The sequence below is a fragment of the Spinacia oleracea genome, chromosome 4, assembly GCF_020520425.1.
Source record: "Spinacia oleracea cultivar Varoflay chromosome 4, BTI_SOV_V1, whole genome shotgun sequence".
Classification (NCBI taxonomy): Eukaryota; Viridiplantae; Streptophyta; class Magnoliopsida; order Caryophyllales; family Amaranthaceae; genus Spinacia; species Spinacia oleracea.
Window position 1 is genome coordinate 12,642,682 of NC_079490.1, and position 16,201 is coordinate 12,658,882.

General features: G+C 37.2%; 1 protein-coding gene across 1 annotated transcript; it reads right to left on the bottom strand.

Moving 5' to 3' along the window:
• Positions 1–2,659: 2,659 nt before the first annotated feature.
• On the bottom strand, positions 2,660–15,940 carry LOC110775821 (uncharacterized). Its single transcript, XM_021980420.2, has 6 exons — positions 15,622–15,940; positions 5,887–5,940; positions 4,871–4,944; positions 4,225–4,342; positions 4,067–4,125; positions 2,660–3,176 (listed from the first exon to the last, which is right to left on the bottom strand). Exons 1-6 carry the CDS (start codon positions 15,802–15,804, stop codon positions 3,098–3,100), a joined length of 567 nt encoding a protein of 188 aa, XP_021836112.1. The 5' UTR covers positions 15,805–15,940; the 3' UTR covers positions 2,660–3,097.
• Positions 15,941–16,201: the final 261 nt, after the last annotated feature.

Below are 16,201 nucleotides of genomic sequence, written 5' to 3' on the forward strand. Positions count from 1 at the left end.
AAACATACGACCGTTATATATGATATAATCAAAATCAGGAATATCTTCACCAGGGTGATGCCGCCATATGTGTTTGCTTAACTCACCATAGTTACCTACAAACTTGCACGAGTCTTTTGCACAATCCCGAGTCATGGAATTCAAATAATATTGAGCAGCCTTTTCAACTCCTCTAACCTCTAAGACCTTTCCCCTACACAGAGGACATCTTAATTTGTTGAATATCAGAAATTGATGAAGGCAATTGGAAGAATGCCAGTGACTTGGATTGCAGATATAAGGTCTACAACCTTTAGCATGGGAAGTACATATAAGAAGAGCTGCATTATGAGGATGATCATAGCATATTGTGCACAATGCATTTTTCCATTCTTTTTCTTTTTCTTTTTCTTTTTCCTTTTCTTTTTGCAGGCTCCAATCAGCACTTGTGTCCTCCATCGATATCTCACCATCCCATTCTTTTTCTTTTTCTTTTTCTTTTTCCTTACTTGTGTCCTCCATAGATATCTCAAACATGGATCTACTTCTTTTCTTACTAGCCATATCAATGTAATTAATTAAGTATTTGTGATTATAATCTATCTCTCAAGTTGTAGGTTGTAGGGTGTACGTCCTCCTTAATTACTTCTTATATAAAACAATTATTCAATTAAACCAACTTCAACTCGGTGTTGGATCTTAATAATGTTTTAATAACACTTTACTTTCCTACACCTAGTACTCCGTGTTGAAATTGTATTTGTTTACTAATTAGGAAACGACCGAGTTACGTTTGCTTTGTCATTTGAATGGGTGGCTGGCAGAGTCTTGGTGCTCAAGACTTAATTTCGACTCCTTGTATAAACCAAATGCACAGTTAGTGCTACTAAATTATTTTATTAATTATTATTTTTTGTTTAGGATTAGATTTAGATAGGAGTATTTAGTTACGTGATTGTCAGGTTAAATACTAGCATAAGCACATATTGGCATTTTAAGTAGGATATTTTTATCACAAATTCTTATTTACAATGGGTGTACAATAAATATTGTACACCGAAGTAAAAGTTGACTTAAAAGTTGCATTTATATATGTAAAAGTTATCTATTTTTTAATGATAAATTTTTTATTTGAATAAAAAATTATTTCTTCAAAATCACTAATAATGTATAAATTAATCATTTAACCCTTTAAAATGTTTATCTATCAACTTTTTAATTTTATAATATAAAAGTTACAGAAAAATAGGTTAAAGTTACGAAAAACTGCATAAAAGTTGTCTTGGTGTACAATAAATTTATTGTACACCTTGTGCGCGCAAGACCTTTTGTATTTTTATTAAAAATAGCAAAAGGGATTATTATTATTATTATTATTATTATTATTATTATTATTATTATTATTATTATTATTATTATTATTATTATTATTATTATTATTATTATTATTATTATTATTATTATTATTATTATCGAGCTATGCTTGATAAGATTTGAGTTCGAGACGAGTTTTCAGCTTTTTATAAATTAAATTATTTGTCTAACCAAACAAAATAAACATAAAGTTTAAAGTGTCATATTGGGAAACATGAAATCAATGACATATGCAAATGCAATTATTACAAAATCATGAGGACTTGGATTCTATGCACATATATAAGTGGCGGATCCAGGATTTTACGGATGGTGTGTCACCATCATCCACAAACTCATTACGGAGTACCAATCAGTAACTAATGCATGAGTTAATTTTTTTTTTTTAAATTTATCCAAAAAGTGATAAATATTCAAATTACAAAAACTTCTAAATTATTACAACTAGATTTTAGCCCGTGCGATGCACGAACTCTATTAAATTGTTATGTTTAAATAGAACTCCTAGGTATATAGCAATTTTACATATTAGATTAGATTAGATTTTTATTTTGCATTGAATTTTATTTAGATTTATTTTTTAATTATGAGAGTGTTTGTTTTTAGATGAAATTGTACATGCGTAATATTAATAATTAATTAATAAAAATATCTACGTAACACTTAGGGTGAGCGCTTTTTGAGGAATCCAAAACCACCGAAGCACTCAACTGCTTATGTTAATAATTGTCACGAAATTGTATTCATACTATTACTCTGCAAGATTAATTTTTATGAAAAAAAAGATTTTCTTTTTAATGGTGATATATTGTGTGTGAACCACATTATCGTTAGTGGTTCTATTCTAGACTAAAATTTAGAATAAACAAAACGGGGCTAGCGAAACCATCATTAATGCCAATATTTAATTATTAAGGCTATCATTGAGAACTTCTTTTGTTTTCATTTCCACAAAATAATTAAGAAACTTAAATTTACTGGCCAAATCATTTAATATATACTAATGCCTAAACTATCAATGACAAAGAGAATAAGTTACATGAAAGTGATCGGCAAGCTTGTGTTCATTATGTTACGACCAAAGCATTCGTAATCAACTAGCTAGGAACCAAGGGTGAGTGCATAGCTAGTCGTTGTTATCTCTAATACTAAGGGGCTAATTGACTATGCTACGAGGTAAATTAAGGCACTATGCATTGTGCCATTATTGGGGAAGTCTAACTCGTCTTAGCATTGCGGCTTGGAGAGTGGCATACAATGTGTGACTAGGTCAAGAAACTAGGCAAAATAGTCAACCCATGACATGTCACGCCAAACTTATTTTTTTCAAGAAAATGTTGGTGGTCCAGCAAGAATGAAATAAAAAATGAAATTCTATTTGGAAGAGACAACTACAAGCCTATACATGAAAATTTATCCACTAAAATTCCAAAATTTCTACTCAACAGTACTGATCAATCATAATGGAGACACGGTAATACACAACACACAACACGAACAGGAGATTACTTGAGGAAAACCAAGTTAAGATCATATCCAACAATTTTCCTTTGAAGACAAAATTCTACACCCCCTTATATGTACATTATAAGGAAATTGTGGGAACTCGACTAATTGTCAGTTAAGGACTAAGGAGCGTGACCGTATTGGTGTCAGTACACCTGTTTTAATGATTTGTGCAGTCCAACACAAGTTCTCTCCCTCCCCTTGAACAGGAGGATGTCGGGTTCGTGAGCATATCAAGCTAAAACTCAGTGTCAAAGCAAGAGACGAGGACTCGACTGACCATAGACCTGGCAAATGGAATGTAACTCAAACTGTACCTGCATATAAATAGTACATTTACAAGAAACCATAAGTCATGAGGAAGAAAGACATGATACGGTTTACAGTATACTGGGGGTCGGGGTAAATAACTTCAGCCAACATATGCCAACATATATATACTTGTAATCCTAACACTTATAAAGCCTTGAACTTCTATTACTATTCAGCCAATAGTGCAATTACCTATATACCCCTAATTTCCTTCTTTGTTTTTCTTTTGTCTTATTCTTATCAATAGTGTAATGTCTATTTTCACCCTTCTTTTTGTCTTTTGCTTTTCTATGAGATGTTCCTCCTTCCATTTTCAACCTAAGCACGTAGCTAATGTTTCATGTGGAATACTACAATAACAATTTCGGAGAGCTTAATATTGCACGTGGAATGTTAAAATATCAATAAAACCTATTGTAAACGTATTTATAATCACATATTATCAATTACGGGCAAATCGAGCTTTAACTTTGTTTTCCTAGAGTTCGCCATAAATTTGTAAATGTCCTTTTACGAAACAATTTTTTTATACCTTGGGAGATCGTGCGCGCTAGCGCACGGTCCAATAACTAGTATTTGATAAAAATGACTTGTAATAAAAGCATCCTTATTTGTAATTGATTTTGGTTTTGTCCACATCCCATCTACCCCTAAGACCAAAATTCTTGGCAAGTGATGAGGAGAGAGAAGAGAATGACTAGACTAAGAAAGTGATCAATAAAGGAGAGAGGGATGAACAAAGGAACAAATCATGAATTAAAAGGACAATATTCTGAATATTCTTGGTGTTAGTCAGTATTTGTAACCTGAATTAAAAGGATATTACTTATTTTTTCCTACACAAAAGTAAAATAAAATAACACCGTGTTGAAGATAGTTTGATTATTGAACATACCAAGTTAGAGCACCGAACTCCAAACTGATTGCCAAGAGTGTCAATAGCTTGTTATGAACCTGCAAAAATTGATTAAACAAAATAGAGTTGCAACAAGATTCAAGGATATTTAAAACTAAGAGAAGGATCTAAGTACACAAAACGTATATGATACTTACATAGAGGGCGCAAAACAGTGCAATAATCATACTCGCCAGATATAGGGCTGTTGCATATATACGTACAGGATCAAGCATCATTGCCACTTGCCTTTTTGGGCCAATAAGGAAAGCTGTGCTGCCACACAATATCCGAAAAAGGAAATCAAACATAAACTCACGTCAGAGAATTTAGTGTTTCCAAGTACTAAATTCAGCCAGAGATAAAATATACCAAGTCATTAAATTAAGCCAGCTAATGTGTTATGTTATCTATCATTTTCAAACTTGAAAGGAGAAAAAACAATCAGGAAACCTCATTTCCATTTTCTTTTCTTTTTTTTTAAGGAAAAATAGAAACGAAATACTTCCTCTGTTCCGGAAATATTGCACCATGTTGACTTCACGCTTCCCAACACATAACTTTGACTCATTATCTCTTGAATTATGTATAAGTAAAAATTATAAAAAATTGATATTTAGAAAATATATCTCGATATGAATCTAATAAGATTCTATATGATTACATACTTATTACGTATATTTTACAAAAGATAGTCAAAGGCACAACGTGAATAGTGTAAAAGTCAACATGGTGCGATACTTGCGGAACAGAGGAAGTATAACACAAATCTAACAAGAAACTATAAAAGAAATAAATACATACCTCCCAATAGCAAGCAAATTCCCAAGGGTGAAAGCGATACCAAACTTGATCGGGTTGAAGAAAACAAGCATGGACTACACGGAAGAGAAGAGGTGTCTAGACTCAGTAATGTAAAGAAAAAAGGTAATCTCCACAATGGAAATCCATAAATGTGGTTATTTTTAAAACAAAATAAAAAATGAAAGGGGGTCAAATTCCTAATATCTTTTACAGCATTCATGCTCCTTGCGATCAACAACCATATCACAGTTTGAGAACTCTGCAATATAGTGCGAAGTTATTGTTTTTCAGTTGTTTGTTTAGATAATAAACATTGCAAGTAAGTGATTAGCCACTAAAAAGAATAATCAATGTTGACTTGACGTTCAATTGTTATTATGAGTAAAAGAAAGATATTCTACATTACTGTCAAATTGCAGCAGAATTGAAGAAAGTAGAGAATATTGGTAATGCCCCATCCTTTTTCTTCTTCTACAATCCCCTGTTATCACTTTTCTTTCTTATGTTACTGCACTACGAACTGGAGATGCGAAGGCCCAATGCAAAGAACGTGTCTCTTAGTTTATATCCGTGGTAGGAATAACTAGGTTTATGCTCAACCACAAAAATAAAAAAAACATCCTATCTTATGTTCACGGCAGCATTGCAAAATAGGCTAGAAAATTAGTTTAAGGGATCTCAACTGATTTTCGTCCAACCAAGCCTTCTTATGATACTGAGGTGAGACTGTGACTCTAAGAGGGTATCAGCATTCTGTGGGGTGGGAATATAAAAAAGAGACCACATCCTTAAATAAGAGGAAACTAAACTGTGTTCCTCATCTAATGTAATATTGGAAATTTGGAATCTATAACTAGTACCCAAAACCGAACAATGTGAAATCCGCACTTACCAAAAACGTACTAGTCATTAAATAAGAGAAATTGGACAATGCTCTTCATCTAATAGAATATGAAAAATATGGAATTATTAACTAGTACCCCAAAATCAAACAATGTGTGAAATCACGCACTTACCAGAAATGTACAAGTCAACCCAGCAACAAAGCATATTGCAAATCCTTCAATTCTCTGCAGCAAGATGATGAAGATTAAACAATGATTATGAGTTTTCCGATAAAAAGTTTTTTTTTTTTTTGAAAGGTGGAAATAAAACTATGTGAAAAGTAAACTGTAAAAGCGACATTGACATTGAAAACTAAAAATGGCAGGACAGGAATACAGTAGAAAGAGTTGAATATGAAAGGAAAAGAGATTAGGAAGATAGTGGCAGCAGGTGAAGCATGCCACAACTTTCTCCCCATTATAGAGATTCAAAATGAGGATTCTAAAGAAATTTGAAGTCTAACATATTCAACAGCAAAAGTGAAATATCTCGCGGCCGATCTCCTTAGTACCATGTCCAGTTAATGATTCAATCCTCATAACTTGTCTTCAAAGATCCTACAACAACAACAACAACAAAGCCTTAGTCCCAAAATGATTTGGGGTCGGCTAACATGAATCGTCGTAGGATAGGAACATGAATCGTCCCAAAATGTCCAGTTAACGTCTTCAAAGATCCTCTCTACCTAAAACAAAAATACGTGTCCAAATTCTCCTAACTACCCCACTTTTTTAGCATAGAGAGAAGAATAGGAACAAACGGTGACCCACATCCACAGTCATCTCTAGTTCCATTAGTCATCTCTTCAACTTCCATCTAAGAAGACATCAGAGCAGCTACGTATTTCTTTATCCCGTTTTTCAACGGGCAAGTGTAACTCAATTAACTTGACTAATGAAAAGCTTAAAAGGCAAACTCACAAAAAGTACATCTTTTGTTGCTTCTGCATGTAATCTTTTGTAATAGCTTTCAAAAGGAACTATAAGATAGAACAAGTATCCACTAAGCACAAAGGCATGCCTACATATGATGGAAGTGCAGAAAGTGAAGTTAAGCTTGCGGAAGCAAAGTAAGCAACATGTGCCCTTATTTGATACCTTGGACACTGCAATCACAAAAGCTAGCTTGAAGAGTGGGAAATTCTACACGTCTATACAACACCAACATAAAACACACCCTTCTCTCCCCAGTAAGATTGATGAGGGGCTCAAATCTCATATGTTGCCATTCAACTGTGACATTCCAGATTCCACTGCAATCTACCATCCAAGGCCCAAGGGTACCCATGGGCAGACCTTCTGTTGGACCTTGTTGGCATCAACCATACTGAAGGAGGTGGAGTCTAGCTAATAAACCAATTGATATAGGTCTTCAGAAAGCCAAACCCCAAAACTAGCTCAAAGATGGGAGAGCCTATAGCCTATAAACTTCACATCAATCACACACACACACACACACACACACACACACACACACCGTCAATCTTGACATGGAAGTCTAAGTATACACCTTACATTTGGAATGTAATGAAGGACATTACCACTGAGAATTGAGTTTTAGGTTTTGCTAAGTGCATAGTAATAGACTAATAGGAGGTAGGATTTATAAATGCAGTCAGGAGTACATCATTAACTATGGCCTCAGGGGCGAGGCCAGGGGGGTGCCTGGGTGGCTGGGTAGGCCATGGCCCCCCTCCCCCCTAAGAATTAGTTACTTCGTATATAATTAATCTTGCAGATAAATACCTAAAACTAAGCTATCTGAGTTGGTAGCATGTATTTGGTTTTTTGATGTAAGTGTCATGAAGTCTAAGGTTCAATCCCTAAAAATTGCTTCTCTACATTGTACTATTTTTATTTTTTTTCGCTCACAAACATTTTATTTTTCATGATTATAAGACATTTTTGAGATTAATCGAACGATATAAAGACTATATAAATAACTAAAACCTCAGAAATTGAAAGTCTACTGTTTTATTTTGATACTTACGATATAGTTGGCCCCACAAACCAAACGTTCAAGGCTTCGCTCCTGTATGGCCTTATGGCTTATATTGAGTTTGTGTGTTTGCTAGCTGATTCCTACAACACATTGCTCCAGTTCCTATTATACTCGGCATGCCTGCTATTTTCTAAATGAAATGAGCATCAAGCTATCCCACTATAAGATACCATCATTAGAATAGGATGTAAACGGTAAACCACACAACTCCAAGTCCCACCAAAACAATACACCTTAAAGAGCCTACTCTCTTAGCAATCAATGGAAACAACAAAACTCGGAAATTACAATATATTATGAATTCACAACATTATGGGGACCAGAGGGTAACTGTGCCGGTGAAACTGTCCCAAAATCTCTATCTGTCTGTATCCTAGAGTGACAGGCCGGAAATTGGCTCGCCGCTATGATCCCTAAGCAGCTGAATAACATAACCCTGTTATCTCTACTCATATCAGATGTAACAAACCAGAAGCTGCTAATCTATTCTCGTATAGTAATCATATTATACTCTATACACTATACCATGTTACTGAGAAATGAGCACTATTGAGATAATATCATAATTTTCTCAATACTTTGGGTTTTACAAACCAAAGCAATAGCATTCAAAAATCATGTATGATCATCCTCAATATCATTGTGTGTATCTCGACTCCTCGAAGCAAGTCAAGCAACCACCATTCAAGCAATAGATGATAGGACCCTAATAGTATATCAACTACCCACAAGGATCACCTCCACGACAATCAACCAAACAATACAACTCCAATACACCACAAATAATCCACCAAACAAATAACCTATAAATCAACCAATAATGGACAGTAAGAAACAATCAAATGCGGAAGACAAAATGCAATCAACACACACGAATTATACGTGGAAAACCCCTTCGATGTGAAGAGGAAAAACCACAGGACTTGTGAAGAGTCTACCCTTGTCACCTTCTCTTATTATGATAAAATTGTGGGCAAAAGAATCCAAATCAGACATACAAAGGTTCACAACCCACCAACACTTCCATACATAAGAGATGAACAATTAAGAGACAAGAGATGAAGAATATCACCCAAAAATGTAGGTTCTGTCCAGCAGCGACCACAGACAAACCAAAGCTCAAAACTACGATCCATCCGTTCAAAATGAGGCCCTATGTATCCTCAACAAGCTGACCAAAAATCAGCACGATCCAACCGTTGGATCTCTGGCAAATGACAGTTTTCTGATGACTGCCCTCAAAGCTACGAACTCACTTCTCTCTCCTTTTGTGTGTGTTTTTGATCTGATTTTCTCACACTCCTTTGTTGCCTCTCAAGTCAGCCGAAAGTTACTTTAAGCTTCCAAAGAAGCTTCAACATAACCCACATTGGGCCACAACAATAAATGGAATATTGGGCTTCCACTTAAAACACAAGCACAAGTATTAACATAACTTATGCACAAAAGTGGGCTGGACCCACAACAGGATACAACAGGATACACAGGTTCGAAGGTACACTAGAGAGCGCAAGCCTTCAACAAAGTATCCAAGCTCAGAGTTTATTCTAGTTAGTGAAGATGGAGAGCCAGAAAACTATCAAGAGGTGTTGTCTCATGATGAGAAAAACCAGTGGCTCGATGCAATGAAGGAGGAGATGGATGGAGATTGCTCGTGACAGGAAAGTTGAGAAATTGTGGTTATCCGAGGAGAAGTATATTGAACGGGTGCTTGAAAGGTTCAAAATGAAGCATGCCAAACCTGTTAGTACACCACTAGCTACTCACTTCAAGCTAAGTATGAGAGCTTGTTCTACACCAGAGAAGGAGAAAGAAGTTATGTCATTCATTCCTTACTCTTCTGTTGTTGGTTCTTTAATGTATGCTATGGTGTGTACTAGACCTGATATTGCACATGCAGTCGATTTAGTGAGCCGTTTTTATCTAATACGGGTAAGGCTCACAGGGAAGCAGTGAAGTGGATCTTTAGATACTTGCAAGGCACCTCCAAATTGAGTCTATGTTATAGAGGTGGAAAACCTATACTTGAAGGCTATACTGATGCGGACATGGCAGGTGATCTTGATAATAGAAAGTCTACCTCAGGTTATGTGTTTACATTTTCAGGGGGAGTCATCTCATGGCAATCCAAGCTACAAAAATTGTAGCCTTGTCCATAACGGAGGCAGAGTACATTGCAGCCGTGAAAGCAAGCAAGGAGATGCTTTGGCTTAAGAGGTTCCTTCAAGAGTTGGGTTTGAAACAAGGTGAGTATGTAGTATTCAGTGACCGTCTGAGTGCTATGGATTTTAGCAACAATTCAATGTATCATGCTCCCACCAAACACATTGACATTAGATATCATTGGTTGCGAGATGTGATTGAAGAGTGAAACTGAAGAAAGTCCACACCGACAAAAATGGTGCAGATATGTTGACAAAGGTAGGTCCCGGAAGCAAGGTTGAGCTTTGTAGTAAGCTTGTCGGGATGAGGTTCAAGTGATCATGGTATGATTGCGTCTTCCCCGTGATGGGCTGGAGGGGGAGATTGTTGTGGGTCCAACCCACTTTTGTGCATAAGTTATGTTAATACTTGTGCTTGTGTTTTAAGTGGAATCCCAATATTCCACTTATTGTTGTGTCCCAATGTTGGGTTATGTTGAAGCTTCTTTGGAAGCTTAGGGTAACATTTAGCTAACTTGAGAGGCAGCAAAGGAGTGTGAGAAAATTTGATCAAACACACACACAAAAGGAGAGGAGAGAAAGAGAGAAGTGAGTTCGTAACTTTGATGGCAGTCATCAGAAAACTGTCATTTGCCAGAGATCCAACGGTCGGATCGTGCTGATTTTTGGTCAGCTTGTTGAGGATACATAGGGCTTCATTTTGAACGATTGGGTCGTCGTTTTGAGCTTTGGTTTGTCTGTGGTCGCTGCTGGACAGAACCTACATTTTTGGGTGATATTCTTCATCTCTTGTCTCTTAATTGTTCATCTCTTATGTATGGAAGTGTTGGTGGGTTGTGAACCTTTGTATGTCTGATTTGGATTCTTTTGCCCACAATTTTATCATAATAAGAGAAGGTGACAAGGGTAGACTCTTCACAAGTCCTGTGGTTTTTCCTCTTCACATCGAAGGGGTTTTCCACGTATAATTCGTGTGTGTTGATTGCATTTTGTCTTCCGCATTTGATTGTTTCTTACTGTCCATTATTGGTTGATTTATAGGTTATTTGTTTGGTGGATTATTTGTGGTGTATTGGAGTTGTATTGTTTGGTTGATTGTCGTGGAGGTGATCCTTGTGGGTAGTTGATATAATACTAGGTATCTATCAGTTGGTATTAGAGCGGGGTTTAATTTGATCATTGTTATGGGGTCTACTAGTAGTAGAGGTAGTTCAATGGTTAAATTGACATCTAACCAATTATTCAATCTGGAGACCGATGATGGAGGATTTGCTATATTGCAAAGATTTGTATGATCCAATTGAAACAACCACAAAAGCCGATGGCACCATTTCTAAACCTGAAAAACCAGAGAAAATTGAAGAGAAAGATTGGGGAAAGTTAAAGAGGAAAACTTCGGGGACTATTAGGCACTGGGTTGATATTAGCATTTTCAACCATGTGTCTCATGAGTCGGACCCTCGGACCCATATTATTTGTGTAAGAAATTGGAAGGTTTTTATGAAAGGAAGACCGCACATAAAAAAGCTTCATTAATCAAGAGACTTGTTAATTTGAAATTGAAAGGTGGAAAGTCTGTTTCGTTTCGGAGCATTTGAGTGACTTTCAGGATATTATTAAAATTTGATCAAAATTATGATTTGTACTCGAATCTTTCTTCCCCTCAAACCAAGGACCACTAACCTGTAGCCTCCCCTCAAACGAAACCATCTTGAACCACCATTTTCACCAATGGGACACGTCGTCTAACCACTATTAAGGAATAATTGAAAATATCTATTTCTAATTATTCTGATTATTTGTTTTGCTGTAATTCTAGTCAATGAGGACTTAGCTACATCAGTTGTAGTCCTCCTCCTATTTAGCATAATTAGTTTTGGTCTTCCTAAAACAATTCTTTTCTGACAATGGCGGTGAATTTGAAAAATTAACTTCGTACCTTACTTCCAGTGGTATCTCCCATCTTACATCTCCACCCCACACACCCGAACATAATGGTTATGCCGAACGTAGGCATCGTCATATCGTTGAAACCGGTCTGTCTCTCCTATCTCACGCTAAAATACCTACTCGGCTATGGCCCAGTGCTCTAGCCACGGCTACATATCTTATCAATCGCTTACCCACTCCTTCCCTTGATAACAAATCTCCCTACCTTAAATTATTTGGTAATGCACCTAATTATCACAAACTTCGTAATTTTGGGTGCCTTTGTTATCCATGGTTGAAACCCTACACCTCTCATAAACTAGACCCTAAGTCCATTCCATGTGTCTTCATTGGCTACTCATCCACACAAAGTGCATATCACTGCTTACATCCTTCGACTAATCGTATTTATACATCAAGACATGTGAAATTTGTAGAAAATGTATTTCCATTTAATGACTTGTGCAGGAATGATGAGCCATCAACGACACCAACAATGCAAGAGTGGAGTTTGCTTAATCTCCCAATTATTGCCGACACACCACCTACGGCTCAACCTACGGCTGCCCCACCATCACCCTCCACACCTTCCGCTAACACATTCTCACCCTTACACAGTGAACCCCAATCGTCTACACCACTGCTTACCACTCCACCTCCCACACAAAGAATGGTCACCCGACTCCAAAACAATATCACCAAACCCAATCCTAAATATGCTTACTCCACAACATCCACCACCATGCCACGTGAACCTACAAACATTACTCAAGCATTAAAAAACCCTCAAAGGAGAGAGGCAATGTTAGCTGAATTTGAGGCTCTCACACGCAACAATACATGGGCTCTTGTTCCCCCTCATCCCTCTCAAAACCTAGTGGGAAACAAGTGGGTGTTTCGAATCAAACAAACATCAACAGGGGCTATTGAACGCTACAAGGCTAGGCTTGTCGCTAAGGGGTTTCATCAACGCCCAGGGGTCGACTTCTCGGAGACCTTCAGCCCTGTCATTAAGCCCACTACGGTATGTCTCGTACTGTCTCTCGCAGTTACTCGGGGTTGGCCGCTCCGCCAACTTGACATTAACAACGCATTCCTTCAAGGCTCTCTCAAGGAAGATGTGTATATGTCACAACCTCCTGGTTTTCTGGACAAAGACAAGCCTGAACATGTGTGTAAACTTCGCAAAGCGATCTATGGGCTCAAACAAGCACCTAGAGCTTGGTACAATGAGCTACGGTCATTTCTGCTATCCTTTGGATTCCAAAACTCAGTAGCTGACTCCTCCTTATTTATGTATCATCATCAAAGCATTATTTTTTACTTGCTTGTGTATGTTGATGACATAATTGTTACTGGACCATCTACTAATGCTTTGCAGGATCTTATTGCCATACTCGCTTCCCGATTTTCACTAAAAGACCTCGACACTTTGTCCTATTTTTTGGGTATTGAAGTTGTTACACATTCTAATGGTTTGTTTCTTACTCAAAGGAAATACATCAGTGACCTGTTGGCCCGTGCGAACATGACAGAAGCAAAATCAGTCACTACACCTATGATTGCTCATCCTCCTCTCACCCTTGAAGCTGGCTCACCCATAGACAACCATGCCGAGTATAGGGCTTCTTATTGGAGGGCTTCAATATCTATCACTAACACGTATTGACATTGCATTTGCTGTGAACAGGTTGTCTCAGTTCATGCATCGTCCATCTACTGTGCATTGGGCAGCCCTTCGTAGATTATTTCGCTACTTGAATGGCACACTTGATCATGGTCTCACCATTCATCGGCACTCGCCCCTTACTCTTCATGCCTTCACTGATGCGGATTGGGCTGGGGATCGAGACACTTTTCTGTCCACCACTGGCTACATTGTCTATCTCGGTCGCAACCCATTGTCATGGAGCTCAAAGAAGCAACAAGGAGTTGCTAGATCGTCTACTGAGGCTGAGTTTAGAGCTGTTGCGTCCACTACTGCGGAGCTACTTTGGGTACGTGCCCTACTCTCCGAGCTACGAGTTCCCTTGTCCTCTCCACCGATCATCTACTGTGACAATCTAAGTGCAACACACTACTCCAAGAATCCTGTTTTTTACTCCCGTATGAAACATCTAGCCTTGGCTTTTCATTTTGTTCGTGAGCAAGTTCAACTTGGAAAGCTACATGTTCAACACATTGCAGGAGATGATCAAATTGTTGATGCACTAACAAAGCCTCTTGCTGTGACAAGACTCTCTACCTTGCTGTCCAAAATTGGTCTAGTCAACAGACCATCCAATTTGAGGGGGGATATTAAGGAATAATTGAAAATATCTATTTCTAATTATTCTGATTATTTGTTTTGTTGTAATTCTAGTCAATGAGGACTTAGCTACATCAGTTGTAGTCCTCCTCCTATTTAGCATAATTAGTTTTGGTCTTCCTTTTATCTAGTGTAATCTTTTTCAGTTAGTTACGTAAGTATAGGAGTCTAGTTACATTAGGTTTAGCTTGTACTCTATCTATTTAAAGCTTACCTAGCAATTGAATAAATCATCTGAAATCATTTTATTTACAACCACCACATTTGTTAGAAAGACTTTCGACACATGATCTTCAATCGCGAGGGCACACATAAGGGGCTTCTCCTCACACCGCAAGTGCAGCCCGCTACATTGGATCTTGCTCCTGAACTTTAGGCTCTGATACCTGGGCCCCGAACACCCACTTTGTCGGCCATACACCACTACGACTCCACATTAGTATGATATTATCCGCTTTGGGTCTAGCCCGCACGGATTTGTTTTTGGGCTGCTTCCCAAAAGGCTTCATACTAATAGGAGAATGTGAACACTTATATGCAAGAAAATCTTTGCCTCCTCTTCCGATGTGGGACTTGGGTTGATATCCCAACAATAGACCATCACTTACCATATTTCAAGATTGGACTTCCCCTTCGGACGTCCATCTTGCAGGGGCGTATTGAGATAATATCATAATATGAAGATATAATTGTGATTTGAATAGTCATATCCTTTATATTATTACTGATTATGTGAATATATTTAACATATTAGTAGTAGATTTGATTTTATAATGTCTTCCAATTATGTAAAATATCCTTGTTATTTTAGCAATTGACATTATTGTTTGACCTTGTAATATTCTTAATCTTATACTTCCTCCATTCCGGAAATATCGCACCATTTATTTTTTCACACTATTCGCACTACGACTTTGGTCATTTTTTGTGATTCGTACGCAAGGAGAATTTAGTCATATGGGTCATGTTATATTCGTATCAATATATATTTTCTAAATATTAATTTTTTTATAAGTTTTACTTGCACACAATTATAGATATTAAGAGTCAAAGTAATTGTTAGAAGAGTAAAAATCAACCATGGTCCGATATTTCCGGAATGCAGGAAGAAGTATAAATACTCCTTTACAAACATCAATACAATGCAGCTGTTTCATGACTTAATCAAGCACCAGTGGGTAAAACAGTATAAAAATAGCGCATTCTGTTATAGCAGTACAGATTAAATTTGACCCAAACAAACGCGAAATATCAATTGCAAATAGCAAATGCAATGAAATCAATCTCAACAAAGTGAAACCGGTGACCAAAATCAAACCGTAATTCACCGGAAAAATAAAGAAATTAGTTCAAACCCTAATTCACCGATAAAGGAAAGAATTGAGTACAGATCACAAAAATTGATCAAATTAAAGGATCATAGAGTGCTAGAATTCCATGATAATAAAGGGGAGAAATCGAGATACCTGTTTGGTGGACAAAGTGCAGTTACGATTAAAATCATCAATGAAACCAAAGGAGGATTCATCGGCGGTGGAATTAACAGCAGCAGATTCTTCGTCGTCAACCTCCATGCCAACAAGCATCTTCATCCTTTCGACAGCTTGGTGATTCTTCATCTTATCAAACGCCTCGCTTATCTTATCCATTATCTCCGATGGAGATCGAATAAAGCTCAAATACGGCGATCAGGAAATATGGAATTTCGAAGTGCGGACTCTGTTGAAAGAGTGAAGACTGAGGAGTGGGGAAGAGAGAGAGAGTTGAAGAGTGACAAGTCGTAAGTTAGGCCTTGTATTACGTCTTGGGTCAGTCAGACTCGAGTGATTCTGGGCCTTGTGGGTATTGCGCATTTTCGTGTAGAGGTGGTGAATGGGTCGTTTGAATCGTATTATGAATACAACGTAATTCTGCACATTGTATACCTATGATGTTATGGCCCATTGGTTAAAATCGAGGGTATGTGTATAATATGGTTCAGGTTTATTCGTTTTATCCCCATTTGTAATTTACATTGTTCTTGTGGCTCATTCGTACCAAAAAAAA

Coding starts and splice junctions, on each gene's coding strand:
- LOC110775821 (XM_021980420.2), bottom strand. CDS start 15,804: ATGGATAAGATAAGCGAGGCGTTTGATAAGATGAAGAATCACCAAGCT. Junction 5,941..15,621: donor GCACTTTGTCCACCAAACAG/GTATCTCGATTT, acceptor ATCTTGCTGCAG/AGAATTGAAGGATTTGCAAT. Junction 4,126..4,224: donor CACTGTTTTGCGCCCTCTAT/GTAAGTATCATA, acceptor CAATTTTTGCAG/GTTCATAACAAGCTATTGAC.